Raw genomic sequence first — 20,028 nt, 5'->3', positions numbered from 1 at the left:
AGTGTTCTCAACTTAAGACTGAGCTTGGCATATACCAAGTTGTTAACATCAAGCTGCCACAGCAACAGCACAGCCAGGAATCTGAAACAGATAAATGTTTCCTCAGGTACTGGTCAACAATCCTACAAAGCCCTGAAGCAGAACGAATACCTCTTTTAAGCAGCTCATTTTAACGCTACTTTGTTTGCCACATTCGAACAGTGAACCTGAGCGAGCATTCAGCATGGTGAGAAGTTAAAACAGAGCTGAGGCAGTCATTACATGCCAAAACACTTAACTCATTGCTAGCAATCAAAATTAATGAGGACAGTGACTGTTTTTCTGTGGAAGTCCCACCACACATTCTACAAGCAGCAAAAAGGGCAACTCTAGCGTACAATGGAGAACATACCCTCCAGGTCCAGCGCCAGGCAGCACAAACAGACCCAGAAGGGCCACAGCCAGGCCTAGAGACCATCAGTGCAGAAGGTGAAGAGCAAGAGGAAGTAATCCATGATCTGTTGTAAGACTGTGTGAGTGAGTCACAGTCTTCACTGTCTCACAGATCATGGATTGCTTCCAAGCTTCCTCCTTTTGCTCTGTGACATGTGACTTGACTTGAGTATTTTAAAAAGAAAATGGTTGGTTATTTTTGGTTGCTATTTTTATTTCATTTTAAATCTGTGGTTGATTTATTTTTAATTTGGTTGCTATTTATTTCATTTTAAGTCTGTGCCAGTGGGGTTATTTATTTGGTTGCTATTTTTATTTCATTTTAAGTGTGTGTTATTTATTTTGAATTTGGTTGCTGTTTCTATTTCATTTTAAGTCTGTGACTCCGTGTGGCTGTGGGGTTATTTATTTTGAATTGGTTGCTTGCTGCTATTTGTATTTCATTTTAAGTCTGTGTGTGTGTGAGCTTGCCTGTGACTGAGATAACTTTGTATTTACTTAGTTTAGTTAACAGGTAAAAATGTCATTTGTCAATTATCATTTTGTATTTATTTAAGTTTTATTGTATACAAGTTAATCTTATTCTTATTTCATTTTGATTTATTAAAATTTTACACACCACACCACCACAGCACAGCACCACTACTTGTTGTTAGAATTTTTTTTTTTTATAAGTGTGTAGTTAGTACTAGTAACAGTACTAGCAGTGCCAGTACGTAGTAGCTTGTAGACTAGTTAGTTAGTACTATATAGTGTACAAGATAGACTCATTTTTTTATTTATATAAAGAAAACTTTATTTTAGGTTTTAGTTTTATACAAGTTCAAATGTCATTGTGATTGTCATTGTTCAGTGTTATTTTTCTAAAAGAATATTGTATTTTAGTTTTGCAAATTTGCACAAGTTCAAATATTAACATAAAATATCATTGCTCTTATTTTTGTTTCATTATCATATTTTGGTTGTATGTTCTTCACTTTACATGTAAACGTGTGTATCCCAGAATTCCACTGGAGTGGGCAGGGCTGCATAATTATGTATGCACATTTTTATGATAATTAGCGTACAGATTTGTACCTATTTTTCATGGGCCTTGTCCAGATTTTTGATGTTCCCAGGTTGAGAGGTATGACTGCAGGAGGAGTTCCAATAGTGATAAAAAAGATAATAATGTAGATTTGTAGTGCTAACGGGCTACTGACAAGGGAGGAGGATTACACTGGCATTTATTTATATTCCACCTAAAACTGCTACACTGGAGCTTAAGAAAATTCTGGAAGAAATCAATTTTCAGCCTTTTCTTATAGGTGGGGGGACTGGAATGTGATTTACAACAGTGAAGATGTGTCTGGGAAACCCAGAAGGGAAAGTATAAAAAGGAGGGTAGATTTTTGAAGAAATTTATGAAAATATTTGGCATGAAAGATGTGAATTCAGTAACAGGAGTTTGGAGTGAATTTACATATTATTCACCAAAACTTGGTCAGGCTAAACAGAATTTACATTTCATAGGAACATGCGCATTTAACTGAAGGTCTTGATACACACCCAATAACTATTTCAGATCACACTCCAATAACAACTAAAATAAAAACACAGGATAATGAAATAAAAATGAGACATGGGCACTTTCCTACCTACCTGTTGAAAAGAGAGGAATTTAAGGAATGGGTAGTGGAGATTATTCTGGAGCTACTGGAGAGGACAGACATTTCTTCTGATAATATAGCCAGGGAGTGGGAAAAATTAAGGTGGAATTTAAAATAGGACAGAAATAAAAGAAAGGGAGCTATGGTTAAGAAGTAACAATAATTATTTAGAGGGACTGACAAATGTTAAAGTATTGTAGAATAGGGGGGAATCTCACAGAACAAGAAAAGGACAAACTGCAGAATGCTAAGCAGAAAATAAGGTAGTACCTCGATAATATGCATGAGTTTAGAAAGACTGATGTTAAGCAACTGTTTTTGATAACAGTAGAGCACAAAAACGTTTAGCACAACGACGCAGGCAACAGAAAGTAGAAAGGGCTGTCACAAAGCTTCGGGAGCCTATAGTAAGGAAGGTGACAAGAGATCCTGTAGAGGTATTAGAAATATTTTGGAAATTCTATGAAAGCCTGTATAAAGCAGATAAATATGGAAATCAAGAAAAGCTACAAATGGAAATGTTTATGGAAGAATGAAATATGCCAAGGTTAGAGGTAGATGAGGGTCAATTACTAATGGTTAAGAGAGGAGGAGATGAGATAAAAATTGTGATGTATAACCAATCTACAGGAAAGTCCCCATGAATAGATGGTACTCCTATGGAAGTTTGGAAACTAGCGCAAAAAAAACCCCAGAAAGATCTGGAAGGTTTTGTTTAACAGTATTTTAAGAGATGAAGAACCAACATTCTGGAAGAAAGGAGTGGTAGCTGTAATACTTCAAGAGGATAAAGATCCATCAGACCCAACATCATACAGGCCCATTTCAATATTAAACCATGATAATAAAATGTTCATGTCTATAATGGCTAAAACAAGTAATGCCAAAATTGATAGATATGGATCAATGTGGTTTTGTGGAGGGAAGGCAAACATTTGACTACATTAACAGAACACTGATGATCCAGATGGAAGCAAAATGCAAGAAGATACCATTGTTGTTCATGGGTCTTGATGCAGAGAAAGCATTTGACAGGGTAAGGTGGGACTTTATGACTAGGGCAATGAAAGCATTTGCATTTCCTGGAAAAAAAATAAATCTGATTAGGAGGATATATGAGGGATTGGAAGCAAAAATTAAAGTGGGTGTGCTCCTTTCTGATCTGAAAATTTCTGCTTGAGCAGAGGAACCAGGCAGGGGTGTCCTTTTTCTCCTTTGTATTTGCATTACATTTAGAACCACTGGCAAAGAAAATCAAGGACTACGAAATTCAATGATATAATTGGCATTGTAGTCAAGAAAAGCTGGCTCTATTTGCAGATATTATTATTTTATACCTGACAAAACCAGAAACAGATATTACAGTGATGTGGAACATTTTGAGAAGCTTCACATCTTTTTTCAGGATACAAAATTAATGAAGCTAAAACAAAGGGAATAGCGGTAAATTATGTACCCACACACCCAAATTGGTTCAGCAATATCCATGTTTATGGGGATATGATAAAATGAAGTATTTAGGAGTATGGATTAAAAATTATTCTGGTGTGGCAGCTAAGGATCATACAAAAACTGAGAAATGAAAGCTTTCTTACATGGATATGGCTAGTAACATACAAGCAGTCAAAATGTTTTTAGTCCCTTTAGCCTTATACACAGGTCAGGCATGTTTATACTAAGTGGAGAAGTTGTGGACAGCAATAAATGAAGAGCTGAAAGACTTCATCTGCGAGGGGAAGTTGGCAAGAGTCAAATGGGATAAGCTGATTCTTCCAGTAGAACAGGGCAAATTTGGATTACCCAATTTGAAGGGGTATTTCAGAGCTACACAATTAAGGCTCCTATATGTCACACAAACAGAAAATTGTAATTCAAAGTGGAAAGGGGCAATGTTGAAATTGGGGGGGGGGCAAGAATTTGGATGCAAGCCTTTAAGGAGAATAACAATAATCATAAAGAATATTATAAACCCAAGACTTTTAATTAAAACAAGACAAATACATAAGCATTGAACCCTCATTTTAATGTTATATGCATGTTCAAATATCAAGATTATGCAAAAAATCTATGTTTTGTAATAATAAATACTAATCGTAAAAAAAAAAAAAAAATATGTAATAGTATTTTTACCATCTTGTTCATACAAATAGTTAAATAGATAAAATAAATAAATTTAGCATAACATATATAAATATAAATATATATATATTTTTTTATGTTTATTATTAATATTATAAAAATAATTGTTTATAAAAATGTTTGTAATTTTATCCACTTTGAATTATAGTCTAATAATAAAATTTGATGATTGAGTATATTATTGTTCCAATGAGATGTTGCAAGAGATTCACCTTTAATTGTTTATTTTAGATTATATATATAATATTATTATATAAGAATTTCAAATTTAAAATACTACTAATAGAAATATAATATATAGGTTCATTCCATCCTGGCCAATCAGTCTAGTTCTAACATGTTTTGCTAATGCATTAACTTCATTTTGAACTAGTACATCCTTTGTATTTGATATTTGAACATAAGGGTTCAAATAAAGAATATTATATCCATAAAATATTCTAAGAACTAAGCCAACACTGGAATGAAGAAAGGAAATTCTGCTGATAGGGATGACTGCAATTAAGGATACAGACTATAGGCAAGAGGGGGATGAAATTTATTGAAGAAAACTTGCAAAGGAACCAAGGCATTGGGAGCAAATAGCTAGGGAGGAAAAAGTAACAGAATGGGGAAGAGGGCAAGAATTTATTTGGACTGCAGGTCAGAGATTGCCCTCCCTATCAGTGATTGATATCAAAGTATAAGCAAAGAGAAAGAAATTGGGGGTCCTAAATGAAAGACCAGCACTGGTAGAGTTTTTAGTAGAATCTAGAACAGAAGCTGCCACTAAAAAAGGAATAATTAGTAGAGCATATACAATATTGCATGATAACTCTAAGAATCAATCAGAAGAGGTTAGAAAGGATTGGGAATGAGAGACTGGACAAGCAATTCACAAAGAAACAAAGGGAGGATATATGTATGTCTCCCAAATATGCAACAAAATCTAGAGGATTTGGGATTTTTGCTTGGAAATGTTTACATATTTTTATACCCCAAGTAGACTGCAGAGAATTTTTCCTCAGATAGACAGGAAATGTTGGAGGTATGACATGGAAGAAAGAGGAACTTGAGAACATATTTTCTGGGAATGCAGTGGACTGGTGGACTTTGATTCCCTGTGGGATGCACTGCCAGAGATGCTGGGTGAGCAGATTAGTGTGGTGAGGGAGATGATTTCTCTAAGCTTTGATATGGAATCGGAATTGCCTAGACACAGTAAAGGCCTTGCTGTGTCTAATTATGGTGACTGCCAAAAAGCAATTACTAGAAAATGGAAATCAAAATCTAAACCAACTATATTAGAAGTAGTGAATATAGTAACAGAGATAAAAACAACAGAAACTGAGATATTTAAGGAATTAGGTTTAAAAAAAAGCAGGAGTTAAATGAGCTATGTAATGTTTGACTGAAATGATTGGGTAGATTTTAAGTGATGTCTTTGCAACTGTGAATGTGTCAGTATGGTTTGTGATGTAAAATGCTTGCACCTAGGATTGTGTCGGTGTGGTTTGTTTTCATTTATATAAATGTATGATTGCTTATGTTGTAAGTGATGGTTTAATATAATTCTTGTTTAAAAAAGGGGCAGGGACTGAATAATTTGTGTAAGGTTGCTTAGGTTATATGATATATAATATATGTGAAGTATGATGTTTGTTAATGTTAATTTAAGAGAGTTTGATTACTTTTGTACAAATGTAAATCTGTCTATGTCACAAGTGATAATTCAATAAAGGCGTTAAAAAAAGGCTTGTCTGGTGGAGCTTGATTCATGAGGACAGGCTAAAGATAACCCCCTGTGCAGACTTGATCCCTGAAAAGTCTTCCATGCCAAACATTCCCAGAAATCCACAGGTTTAGATTTCAACAGCACTGAAGCCAAAAGTTTGTGAAGTTGTGCTGTAATTGTGATGCTGTAGGTAATTGTGTCCTGCAGACACCTATTATGTCCTATAGAATATACCACAACATAGAAAAATAAATGAAATTAAAAGACTTTGTGTATAAGTTATTCCTGGACTTCCAGATATGTACTGAGAAACATGACAAGCAACCTATAAAAACAAATATAATATCAAGTTCAAACAGCACCCTGCTAATAAACCAAATGAAACAATTAAATATCAAAGTACTCAGCTGATTTTAATAAAATAAAAGCTAAAAACTGCCCATGCGTGATTTGTCATTTATTAGGCTGCACCTTTTTTCACAGTTAAATATTTACTGCATTTGAAAAGAGGCAACAGTACTGATATAAAACGTAATAAAATTAATGTGATGTTAAATTACATAGCATACTATCAATATCAGCGAAAGTAGTATAGTACAGTTATGTTTCCAATTAATTATGCATACAGCATTCAAATAAATATTTACAAGATTTACAATATTAGATTAGTTCTGTGGTAAGTTATTTTTATAACAGTACATTGGACTACTAGGCCAGAGTAAGCTTCTGCCCTGCTTGCAGGGTGGATCGACTGTAGCTTCTCCTTTCACGGGAATGCAGAAAGTTCTCATACCTGAAAAAAACATCAACATACAGAAACATGTTAGACTTTCTTTTTAAGCATCAGTTGTGTCTACAGAGTACATACATTGAAACTTTCTTTAAACAGAACACACAAGTCACAATATGTAACATTACATTGTCCAGCTAACCTGGATTTGACTAGTGGGTCCAGGTGTCAAAGAATCCATTTAAGGGGAGAGAGTGGAATGAGATGTAGATGGCTTGATCATGCCAGGGGAAGGAAGCTAGTGTAGTCCTGCTGCAGGACTGCTCATGCACTGCCTGTCATCTGACACTGAAGACAGGAGTGAAGTGTACATTAGTACATCCTTTAACTACACAGAATGATTATCTATTTCACTTTTCAAAGATCTCAACCCCCACCCCCAGCATTCTAAGAACGCCAGGGACAGGCGGACGAAATTTGCCTTATATGGGTAAAGATGGGGAATGTTTTTGATGCCAAAACACAAACATTAATACAGAATATATGTGTTACTTTTAAATCATTTATAGTGAGTGCTGCTCAGCTGATACAGGTGGTTCCCAAAATGCAAAAGCATACAATAAGATCTGTTGTGCTATAAACCTTAAACAATCCAGTGATAAGCTAGAAGGATTCAAAAGAAACAGCTGCAAGAGAGACAACCTCATTCGCACTTCAAAGGTTAGATTAATGCATGAATCGCAAATGCTATTAAAGTGCTGGATACAATATTTTTAAATTTATATAGGCAATAATGGAAAAATAACATGGAAGTACTATGTGACTTCAAAATGAGAATCAGAATTGAGCAAGAGGAGAAAAAGTAGCAGAAACACTGAACAGATACTTACATCAGGTTTTACAAAAACAGGAGGATGGAAGGCAATTGCGTACAAATAAAACAAGAGAAATATAATGGACTACTGGGGGAGAGGAAGGAAGAGATTTGAATTACTCCCAGAAGAAACGGTAAAGAGAGAATTCTTAAAACGAAGGTTAGTTAAGGCAATCAGCCCAGAAAGGTTTTACATCAGAATTAAAAAAAATAAAAAAGGACAGATTTTGCCCAAATCACTTCCACATAATCTTGAAGCTGACATTTATTAAAATGATTATATCCAAGTATTATCCAAAAAACAAATGGCAAAGTTCATAAATAAAAAGTGTAACACAGATGCAGAAGACCACACAATCTACTGCCATTTCCCATTTGCCTTGTAAACTCTGCAGATACTGGTGACTGTCCAATGGGTAATTGTAGGAGTCAGCTGTGACGTGTGTGTGTGTAAGAACAATACACACAGAAAACAATTAAAAAAAATAATAATTGTGTAGGTAATTTACCATAATGGTAGACATTTGAATAGATGACTGTTGCAATAGTTTTTACATTTGGGACTTTCTCCATAAAAGTCCCCATCCGTCTGGCCATTCAGCCTCTCAAAGGCCTGATCTTTACCATGAGAGGCGTATATCTTCCTATCAAGTGCCAGCTAGTATGAGTAGAGCACTTCTCTACCATCTTCACAGCTTTCCTACTCTGATTTAAAGCATAAATAAAAGGTTACCTTCCTAAAGTAATGTATGAGAGAACCCTGACATATAAAACGTAATACAGGGTGAAATAAGGCAGTATAGGAAAGTTTTAGTGTGTGGGAACGAAAAATTGGCCAAGCCAAAAGAGATTATTCCACTACAGAGTGATCTTTTCCATCTACCATTATACTAAGTTACTAATACTGTTGTACTATGTTCTTCATTAGATCACTGCTGAAGTATTCTTAACATCTGGGATGATTCCCAAAGTGTGATCAGATTGAGTGGCTGAACAGGAAACTTCCTCTGAATTTCTGATGCAATAAAGGACAGCTTTAGCAAATCCAGTTCTGAACATCCAGTTTGTAATGTTTACTGAAAGTATGGCGACAGGACCAAGTGGTGGCTTTAAGGACAGATTCAGAATCCACACCTAGCATGAAAGGCTATGAAAAAGCTATTGCTCAGGTAGAGTGGGCCTAAGATGTCCTGGTAACTAACTTTTGTAATTTGAATAGTGGAGGTGAATTGCATTGCAGATCTATTTTGAAAATTTTCTTTTAGACACTGGAAAACCCATTTTCACTTCACAGAGAGAGAGAGCGCGCGCGAGAGAGAGAAACAAACAATTGGTCAGATCTTCTCAGATTTTATTTTTTTTCCCTCTAAACCTAACCTGAGCTGTCTATGAACATATAAAAATGAAGGATTCATCCTTCGTTGTTTTGACAGTTTAGAAAGAAAAAAGGAAGATGGATAGGATGGTTATGAGTAAATTCAGACACTACTTCAAGCATGAATGACAGATTGGTTTGAACATCTACTCTATCCTTCTGACAAAATAAATATGGTAGAATGCACAAAAGCATCTGAAATTCAGGGATTCTTCAAGGTCACGTTACAGGAATTAATAAAACAATTTTCCAGGTCAAAAGCTTTAGCAGATGGTTCAAAAAGAGGAAGATTTGACTTGTACAATGTTTTTTTTTTTTTTAAAGTCTCAAGAGAGTTGCCCTCTTCTTTGCAGCTTAATGTGGATGACCCCCTTGAGAAACAGTTTTACCTGATGAATGTTTGAAAAGGGAGGATCCACAGGCAAACAAGCTGAAATGGCTGAAATATGTACTTTTATGGATAAACAATATAAGACAGATTTGAGAAAATCGCAATGATACTTAAGAACCATGGGGGGGGGGTCTCTGCTAAGCCAGGCTTCAGTCATCTACTGTGATACCAGACAGAAAATCTTTATTGATGTTAGGTGTTTTGGCCTCTGAATATTTTCAGCACATCCCGGGAGAGCTGGTAGCTAAATGGGATTAAAATCCTAATATCCATACTGTGAGGTTCATGGTCATGCAGTTGGGAAGGATTACAGACTTTTTATCCTGAGTTTTACCAAGACAGGAAGAGTTTGGTAATGATCTTGCCAATTCCTTCAGAGATAACCAGTGTTGTCTTGTTTTTTTAACACCTTTCATGAATTATTTAAGATATACATATATTTCTATAAAAAAAAAATATTAACATGTTCCTAGTAACAAACATTATACATTTCACGTTTATCAATTCCTGCTTTCCTTTAAACCTCATTCCTCCTCCAAAACATTATTTTGCATGTATTGGGTTCATAGGTTGGTACTAGGCTATCGGCCCAAGGGCCTATACAAGCCTAGCCATAACAATTACGTTGATATTTCTTCCTACAATATTTACTTCCCTGGACCCCTGTCTAGCAGGGCGACTGACGTGATCCCCGGGGTGAATTTCCTTTCTCCCATCCAATCATCAAGGTTCCTTTAGAAGAGGGCCAAAGAGGCACTCTGCTTGACATGTATGGGCAGCCTATTCCAGAGTCTGGGGAGTCTCTGGGTCAGGAATCTATCCCTCCAGCATGTTTTGTTCATTGTGATGACAAAGGTTTAGATCCCTGGAGAGTGTGGCTCTGAGGGATTGGGATTTCTTTAAGTGGCGCATGTCCAACAGCTCAGGGTTTGACATGGCCTTGTATGTAAAGCAGAGATCGCCTCTGAGTAGACGCTATGCCACAGAGTACAGCTGGAGTTTTTTTTAGATGGTCAGCATAGGGCATCTGCTTTAGGCCTGTGATTCTTTTAGTGAGGTATTTCTGTGGCCTTTCCAGCTGTTGCAGATGTCTTGTGAGGTACATACCAAATGGGGCGTTGTACTCTATAATGGGTCTAATAAGGGATGAGTACAGTGGGACAATGACCTCCTTTTTTCTAGATGAAAAGCCCTTAGTGATGAGGTGTGCCACACAGAAGGATTTCCTGACTGTTGTGGCAATGTGGTTTTCGAAGGTAAGACCACTATCCACCTGTGTCGCTAAGTCTCTCATCACACTTTCGGTGTTTAGTGTACTGCCACCTATGTGGTAATTCCTGGGTACATGTTTTTTCCCAAAAGGGAACAACTATACCTTTCTTGCCATTAAGCTTGAGCCCATGGCTCTGGCACCAAGCACCTGTTTCTGTAAGGCCCTTTTGTAGAATGTCCACATCATTTGGGGATTCAATAATGGCTCCCAGTTTGCAGTCATCTGCGAACTTTGTTAGCCAGAGTCCCTTAGTGTTGGCCTGTACTTCAGAGAAATAGATGATCCAGAGGGAAGCAGCAGATAAAAATACAGCTTTTGTTGGTGGGTCTTGATGCAGAGAAAGCATTTAACACAGTAAGCTGGGATTTTGAGTAAGGCAATGGAAGCATTTGCATCCCCAGATGTAACAATAAGTTAATTAGGGGTTATATGAAGGATCAGTGTCAAAGGCTAAAGTGGGAGAGTTCATTTCTGACAAGCTATGTCTGAAGGGAGGAACCAGGCATTCCCCCTGTTTGTTTTATATTTAGAGCCATTAACAAAGAAAATAATGGACTCAGAAATTCATATATATAATTGGTATGGTAATAAAAAAAAGTTGGATTTATTTACAGATGATTATATTTTGTACCTGATAAAACCAGAAAGGACATATCAGTGTTGTGGAACATCTTGAGTCAGTTTCAAGTCTTTTGGCAATATAAATTAAAGAAGATAAAACAAAGGCTATAACTGTAAATGATGTACCCACACATGAATTGGTCATTGTCCCACTATACTCTGTCGCATATTGTCTATTCAGAGGTGATCTCTGCTTGACATACATGGCCATGTCAAACCCAGAGCTGTTGGACATGATACACTTAAAGAAATCCCAATCCCTCAGAGAAGCACGCTCCATGGATCTAAACCTTGTCATCACAATGAACAAAACATGCTGGAGGGATAGATTCCTGACCCAGTGACTCCCCAGACTGGAATAGGCTACCCGTACATGTCAAGCAGAGCGCCTCTTTGGCCCTCTTCAAAAGGAACCTTGATGATTGGATGAGAGATAGGAAATTCAACCCAGGGATCACGTCAGTCGCCCTGCTAGATAGGGGTCCAGGGAAGTAAATAGCCAGGGAATTGTTATGGCTAGGCTTTTATAGGCCCTAGGGCCGATAGCCTAGTACCAACCTATGAACCTATTAATACTGTCAAATATTTGCCTCCCCTTCAGAAAACCACAGTGACCCATATCTTCCAATTTCAGCAACATTTTTCCAGTCTTTTAATAGACATAAACACTTTAGAATTGTGGTTTAAAACTGAAATGGGCCTGTATGATGCTGGGTCTGCTGGGTCTTTACCAGTCTGTAGGTATTACAGTCACCACAGCTTTCTTCAAGGATGCTGGTGCCTCCCCTCCTCATAAAATACTGTCAAATGAAACCTTCCAGATCTCTATCACTTTCTTCGCTCCTAGCTTCAAGACTTCCACAGCAATACCATCTATTCTTTGAGACTTCCCTGCATAGTGATTGCACGTCATCATTTTCATCTTATCTCCTATCTTAAAATAACCAGGATCTCTGGTTATTTTTCTTTTTACAGGCTTCCTAAGTTTGGCAACAACTCTTTCTAACTTTTTGTTGCCTAAATCATTGTGCTAAAAGTTTTTCTTCTTTTTTTTTTTGAGTTATCAAAAACAGTTACCAAGCAGAAAGCTTTCTAAACTCTTGCGTATTACCCATATACTCCCTTATTTTCTCTCTGGCACTCTGCAGTTGTACCTCTTCTTGCTCTGTGAGATTCCCCTTATTCTGCAATACTTTAAGCCCGCTAAACAATTCATGTTACTTCTTAACCAGATCTCTTATTTTATTTTGACCCTGTTTTTTAATTCCACTTTCATTTTATCCCACTCACTAGCTGTAATTTCTGAAAAAATTTCTATCTTCCCTAATAACTACCAAATAACTTTCACTACTCATTCCTTAAATTCCTCTCTTTTTAACAGGTAGGTGGGGAAGTGCCAGTGTCTCATTATCTGAAGTAGTTTGCTTCATTTGGTCTTCAACCTGTGGGTTACGAATCTGTACCGGATCCGAGCCGGCAACTTTTGCTAGCATCAGCTCCAAGCTCCAAGCTCCAAACTCCTCCCCTTACCCATAATACTCCTCCACTGCCTTCCATCCCCAGATCTTGTTTGCTGCAATTTGCTTCACATAGTGTGTTCTGAGCTCCAACTAGCAGTGGGTTTAAAACTTTCTGCGAGTAGTTAAATTTTCTAAATTTCTTCAGATTAGTGTTAGTACAGGTCCCCGTTCTCCTCCCCTTGCTTGGTGCGTCGAGTGTTAGTGGTTTTTAGGTAGTTAGAGATTCAGTGGTGTAGGTAGTAGCCCCCCTCAGTGTTCTCTATAGCGAGTGTGGTGAGTGGATGTGTGTGTGTGTTTATTTAAAAAGATCTTGCCTGTCTTTTTTCTAGGCTATCTTTCTGTTATTTAGGATGGCTGAAAAGCTTGTTTTCAAGTCCTGCATAGAGTGTGGCCATAAGCTATCTCCAGTGGATGGCTACACTCTGTGTGTTTTATGCTTGGGTGTGGCCCACCTGAGTGTGGATTGTAATATTTGTGCGGGCTTCAACCCCTGTGCCGTAAAGGATAGGAAGGCTAAGTTGGCCCTCAAAGGTCTTCTCTCTCCTTCCGACTCTCTTTCATCTTCGGTCACAGTGGCTGCTGTGGCCGCCTCTCCCTCCTCTCTTCCTCTGGATTCTCCTCCCTCCCAGGCTGGGACTCAACCTCCTGTACTAAAGCTTGTGGTAGCGGAACAAAAGAGAGGTACAGAAAGTGACAGAGAGTTGAAGACGAGGGAAAAGAGGAAGAGGTCCCCGGACTTCGCTTCTCCAATTAAGACAACACGGACCCGTGACTCCCCATGGCTCCGATCTCCAAGGTTCTCCCTGGAGCCGGAGGAGACACGTCCAGCCTCTCGGACCTTGGTGCCTCGACCCGCCAGGTCTGAGTCCGTGGCCTCATGACGGTCAACTCGCTTCTTGTTGGATATGGATCTGGATAAGATGACGAGGCACTTTATCCATACACAGATCCAGATGGGGGTCTTGCCAGCTCCCCCTCCCTCTGGAGGGGGGAGCTTCCTTCCTTTCTTTCAACACATTTCTCCTTCTCCGATCTGACCTTCGGCTTCGGAGTACTCGGATCCGAGGTTGGCTTTAGTCAGGGGGTCAGCGCCAATGGTACCTGCCTCCTTGACGCTGATAGCTGCCTGGAGCAGTTTGGATCCGACCAGCTTGGATCTGAGCCACTCTTGGAGCCGGAGCTTGGGTGTCGGATCCGAGAGAGTGGAACCTTTTTCTTTGGCTCCGACTTTGTTGTGCCAGGATCCCTCCCTCAGAGCTCCGTCCACCTTGGGCCTGGCTCCGATTCTTGCTTTGGACCTGGGGAGACTGACCTCCTTATTGTTTTTTCAGGATGTTTCCTCTCCTTTGGCATTTGATGTGGTAGAAAGGGTTCTCTCCATCGGATCGAGACCCCTGACCACCTCCTTGGACTCCTCCCAGACCCCCTCGGCTCTGTCTACGGTCCCCATCATCTTACCAGAAAGACAGCCCATGCTCAAGGAGCCCCAGACAGTTCCCCCGAGGAACAAATGGCTTGCAAGCGCCCCCCCGGAAAGCCCCACCGGAGATGTGCCTCGCAAGCACATGTGCAAGAGGAGGCACTTGGACTCCCACGAGTCCCTCATTGAGGACACAGACTTAGATGATGGAGAGAGCTCCCCAAGGTCGCCTCATCATGGAGATCCTGCGCCAGTGGGGAGGTTGGTCCACCCCCAAACCTTCTTTGATGAGTCTGTGTTCCTGGAGGCTTTTGGCACGGGCCCATCTACTTCCTGGGTGTCCCTTTCCACGGATCCTTTGGTGGACTTGGTCACCTAGCAGGCATGGAAAGAACCGGACCCCATGGAGCCTATCCCAAAGTGACCCGATAAAATTCTAAGCCACCCCCCATTGATAGGCCATCTTGGAATAAGGGCTCCCCCATGGATGCCATGGTGGTAGCAGCAGCCACTTAGAAGGAACTTGCCCAGGAGAGTTCCTTGGTCCACCCTCCTGACCAAGAGTCGTGGATGATGGACCACTTAGGGAAGAGGGTGTATGCTTCAGCTACCTTTTCAATCAGGGCGCTGAATTATTTTTCCCATGTCACTAGACTTCAACGCGACCTAGTAAAGGAGCTGGAGGAGTCTCCCCCCCAAGTCCACGTCGCAGGAGGACAAGACTTTGTTCTCTGTGAGGATGGCCAATTTAAAAGCAGTATCTAACACGTCCATGCGACTCCTCTTCCATGTTATGGAATGAGCGGCTAGGGTGGCTGGGTCAGGCATGTTCATGAGGCGTAACGCCTGGCTCAGATTATGTAAATTTTCCGAACCATTCAAGGCATCATTTGCCAATGCCCCTTATGACGGCTCTACACTCTTCGGTAAGACCATCAAGGAGACATTAGTCCAGAGTAAGAAGGATGGGAAGACACTGTCTGCCGTCAGGATCCACTTCTCTAACCCTCAAAGGTCCTTTTCTCAGAACCAGAGAGGGCAAAAGAAGATGTGGTTCCGGAAGTCACAGTATTCCTGGGACACTCAGGGCTCTTCTTCCCACAGAGGCAGAGGGGGACAGAATGGATGCTGGCCCAGAGGCAGAGGGGGTCCGCGGAACTTTGGGTCTCGAACCTTTCTCGGACAGACCCAGGCAGCAACCCTGAGTGGTTACCCGACTGCTCTACTCTGGAGGCAGTTGGGAGCCGATTGTCCTTGCACCCAACGGCATGGGAGTCCATAACAATGGACCTCTGGGTGCTTCAAATCATATCCAGATATTACTCTATCCCCTTCATGGGTTCTCCCATATCTCCCAGACACCTCCTGGATGTACGACCCATGCAGAAGGAGGCAGCAGCACAGGAAATGTCCAAGCTGCTATGAAAATGAGCCATCAAAACCATCCCCCCAGATCAGTCCAGACTGGGCTTCTACTCCAGGTTCTTTTTGGTGGCAGAGAAAACAGGGGACTTAAGGCCATTCTGGACCTCTCTACAATGAACCTGTCAGTTGCCAAAGAGAAGTTCCGGATGGTCATGTTACAGTCCATCATGCCATACCTGCAAGAGAGCAACTGGATGTGCTCATTAGACCTCCAGGATGCTTACTATCACATAAAAATGCACAGAAGCTCCAGGAGATTCCTCCGCTTCTGGCTAGGAGTTAATCATTACCAATTTTGAGCCCTACCCTTTGGTCTCGCCACAGCCCCAGGGTGTTTACCAAAGTGATGGTGGTCGTAGCGGCTCACCTGAGGCTTCAGGGGATTCAGGTCTATCCGTACCTGGATGATTGGCTCCTCACTGCTCCCACAAGGCGTCTACTTTCCCAAACCAGGGATTATTTCCGGACACTGGCCCTGCATTTGGAACACATCCAAATCTCTGCTAGACCTTGTACAAGTGATAGACTACATTGGTGCCAGGATAGATACTCTTCAGTGCAAAATATTCCTGACCTCGGAGAGAGTTCAAAACCTGAGGATGCATGTCTCCCTGATCTACTGTTCTCATCTTCCAATGGCGGAATCGGTGTTGAGGGCCCTAGGCTTGATGGCGGCGACCATAACTTTTCTCCCATATGCTCGGTTACACATGAGGATTCTACAGTGGACTCTAGCAGTTCAATGGTCCCTGCTGGAACTGCTACTGACATATCCTATTCAACTCAGTCAAGTCTGTCAGTCATCCCTCATATGGTGGATGAGCTCTCCGGAGATTTTGGAGGGACAACCCTTTGTTCCAGCCCGGCCCAAATCACAGTGACCACGGATGCCTGCCAACTCAGGTGGGGGGGCACTGTTCGGGCAGGACAGTCCAAGGCCTGTGGTCCTCCATAGAGAACAGCTTGCATATAAATGTCCTAAAGATGAGGGCAGCCCTTCTAGTGTTGCAGGCCCTTCATGCCTTTCTTCCTCTGGGGATGATTGCTATTCAGTCAGACAACATGTCAGTGGTCTGGTATATCAACAAACAGGGAGGGACCAGATCCTACCCCCTTTGTCGCGAGGCAATGAGAGTGTGGGAATGGGTGATCTCCACTGGTCGCTTTCTCATTGCAAAGCACATACCAGGATGGTCCAACATTCTAGCGGACAGGCTAAGTCAGATCATTCTGATGCCTTACGAGTGGTCTCTGAATCTGTCAGTAGTGGAACAGACCTTCAGCGAGTGGGGTCAAACTTGTTGCGATCTCTTTGCATCTCATTCCAACGTGAAGTGCAGCAAGTTATTTGCTCTGAACCCCCTGCCGTGGGAGTCCCCCAGAAACCCTCTAGTTCATGCTTGGCCTCTCGATCTTCTGTATGCTTACCCGGCCAGTACCTCTCATTCCAAGGTTTCTGCAGAACGCTCATCGACTTGGGAGCAAAGTGATCCTCATTGCCCCATTCTGGCCTCTCCAGGTATGGCTTCCCTTCCTTTGGTCTCACCTTCTGGCATCATCTTAGATCCTAGATCCCATTCAGGATTTAGTTTTACACCCTTCGGGGGGTGCCTCATCCGAGTTTGGACAGCCTGAAGCTCACGGCTTTGCTGCTCCAGTTCCTGTGATTGCTAGGACTCCCAGACTATCCTCCTCAGTTAGATCTATTTTGGTAGCTGCTCATAAGTCTTTGACCAGGAAGGTTTATTGCAGCAAGTGGAAACGTTTTTCTTTCTGGGCCTCTCAAAGGAGTTTAGACCCTTTTACAGCTCCTATTTCTGACATTCTTGATTTTCTAGCTGATATTTTCCAACACCGAGCTAGTTCTTCTACTGTCAACGTTCAGTTGGCTGCCATTTCTCATTTTCATGTGGGCGAGAATTCTGCCTCCTTAGCCTCTTCCAGACTGTGTAAATCCTTTATCAAAGGCACCTTTTTGTCATGCCCCCACGGTTAAAGATCCTGTTCCCCCGTGGGACCTTACTATGGTTCTTCAAGCTTTGGTCGCACCACCTTTCGAGCCTGCCACAACTACAGATCTGAAATTTTTGTCTTGGAAACCAGCTTTTCTGGTAGCTATTACCTCTGCAAGAAGTTTCAGAATTACAGGCCTTGTCCATCAAAATTCCGTAAATTATTTTTCACAAAGACAGGGTTTCCCTACAAACCAATCCATCCTTTCTTCCTAAGGTGGCATCACCAGTCAATATCAATCAGACTATCAATTTGCCTGTGTTTTTTCCTAATTTTACAAACAAGATGGAATACAAACTCTACATGTTGGCTGCTCCTAGACAGTTACGATTCTATTTATACAGGGCAAAAAATTTCCATAAATCTGATCAATTGTTTGTTTCCTTCTATAAACCCTTTTTGGGAAATCTATCTCCAAGGTCACTATAGCTAGATGGATTTCTTCATGCATCCTGCAGGTCTATAAGGACAGAGGCATGTCTCCTCCAGGTCAGGTAAAGGCTCATTCCACTAGGTCCATGGCTACGTCTGTGGCCTTTTTGTCTAGAGTGTCTTTGGACGATATTTGTTCTGCAGCTACTTGGTCCTCATCTCATACATTTATTTCTCATTACAAATTGGATTTGACTTCCAGAAGGAGAGCATCCTTTGGTTCCACGGTGCTCTGGAATATCCTTGTATGAGGGCCTCCCAGGAGTTTAGTAGCCGGGAACTCTGTCCCACAGGCTGAAGACCAAATGAAGTAAACTACTTCAGATAAAGAAGTTATGTACGCACCATAACGTTCCATCTGAGTAGTTGTACTTCATTTGTCTTCCGTCCCTCCCTCCTTCCCCCAGACCTTGGCGCATAATCAGCTTACAGGCTGCAGTATAGGTCACAAGTAAATCTGTCAGGTCGGGTTCTCAGTACAAGTTCAGCAAACTTGATCTGGGGATGGAAGGCAGTAGAGCAGTATTATGGGTAAGAGAAGGAGTTTGAAACTCAGAGCTGATGCTAGCAAAGGTTGCCGGCTCGGATCCAATACGGATCCGTAACCCACAGGTTGTAGACAAATGAAGTACAACTACTCAGATAGAACGTTATGGTGAGTACATAATTAGAAGTTATGTACTCACCATAACGTTCCATCTGAGTAGGTGTATTCATTTGTCTGCAACCTGTGGGTTATGGATCCGATATCGGATCCGAACCGGCATGGTTTACTAGCTATGGATCCAAGCTCTCAGCTCCTCCCCTCACCCATAATGCCCTGCTCTACCCTCATGACCTCAGATCGAGTTTGCCAACAGCAAAAACACCCTGAAAAGGGTAACACATAATATGCAGGAAACTGAAAGGCCAGGGGGGATAGGAGGGCGGGATGGTTGCAGACAAATGAATACACCTACTCAGATGGAACGTTATGGTGAGTACATAACTTCTAAATCTGAAGTAGGAGATTCATTTGTCTGCAACCTGTGGGACAGAGTCCCCAGCTACCTGAATCTTGGGCGCCGTCATGGAAGGATATTCGAGCACTGCGGAGCCAAATGATGCTCTACCCTAGATGCAAGATCCAACTTATAGTGGGAAATAAAAGTATGAGATGAAGCCCACGTGGCTGCTGCACAAATATCATCTAGAGGAATCCTAGCCTTGAAGGCTGCCGAGGTAGATACTGACAGGGTTGAGTGGGTGTACACCCTCCGGTGCGGCCTTCCTGAAGCTTGATAAGCCAATAAGATGCACTGTGAAATCCAGCGAGACAGAGAAACTTTAGAAATTGGCTTGCCCAAATTAAATTTAGCAAAGGAAATAAACAACTGGTCGGATTGCCTATGACCAGCCGTTCTGTTTAGATAAAATCTAAGTTGCCTGTGAACATCTAAGGAGTGAAGCCTGTATTCACCTTTGTTTTCATATTTAGGGAAGAAAACAGGGAGGTTAATGGACTGATTAATGTTTGCTTCAGAAGCTACTTTAGGAAGAAAGGACGGGTTGGTCCTGAGGTAAACACGGTCCTGATGAAATACCAAGTAAGGAGGTTTAGCTGATAATGCTTGAAGCTCTGAAACTCTCTTGGCCGATGTAATGGCTACTAAAAAGGCTGTCTTGAAAGACAAAAATTTGAGATCCACCGTAGCCGCTGGTTCGAAGGGGGGGGGGGGCGGTCAAGGCCTGGAGAACCAAGGAGAGGTCCCAAGGAGGAACCGCTTGCTTTACAGGGGGCCTGAGAAGAAAAGTACCTTTAAGGAAAATTTTACACAACTTGGCTGACATAAGTGGATTAGAGTCATGGCCAACGTGATAATGAGAAATTGCCGCCAGTTGTACTTTGACTGTGGAACTGCTGGCCCCATCGTTAAAAAGAGTGGTTAGAAAGTCAAGCACTAAAGGGAGAGGAACCGTGAAGGGGTTCAGGCCTTGCCGCTCCGCCCACAAAGAAAACCGTTTCCACTTGCTGCGGTAG

At 41.2% G+C, this 20,028-nt stretch overlaps 1 protein-coding gene across 1 annotated transcript in view; it reads right to left on the bottom strand.

The window, feature by feature from the left end:
- Positions 1 to 6,378: 6,378 nt before the first annotated feature.
- PEX1 (peroxisomal biogenesis factor 1) overlaps positions 6,379 to 20,028 on the bottom strand; it is a 1,694,243-nt gene continuing 1,680,593 nt past the window's right edge. The window contains exon 24 of the mRNA XM_044067676.1: positions 6,379 to 6,727. Coding sequence (XP_043923611.1) covers positions 6,643 to 6,727 — 85 coding nt within the window. The 3' untranslated portion in view covers positions 6,379 to 6,642. The remainder of the gene's footprint in view (positions 6,728 to 20,028) is intronic.

This window comes from Protopterus annectens, chromosome 3.part1 (genome assembly GCF_019279795.1).
Source record: "Protopterus annectens isolate FY-2018-M chromosome 3.part1, PAN1.0, whole genome shotgun sequence".
In the NCBI taxonomy this organism is placed as follows: domain Eukaryota; kingdom Metazoa; phylum Chordata; order Ceratodontiformes; family Protopteridae; genus Protopterus; species Protopterus annectens.
This window is presented reverse-complemented; position numbering and strand designations above follow the sequence as displayed.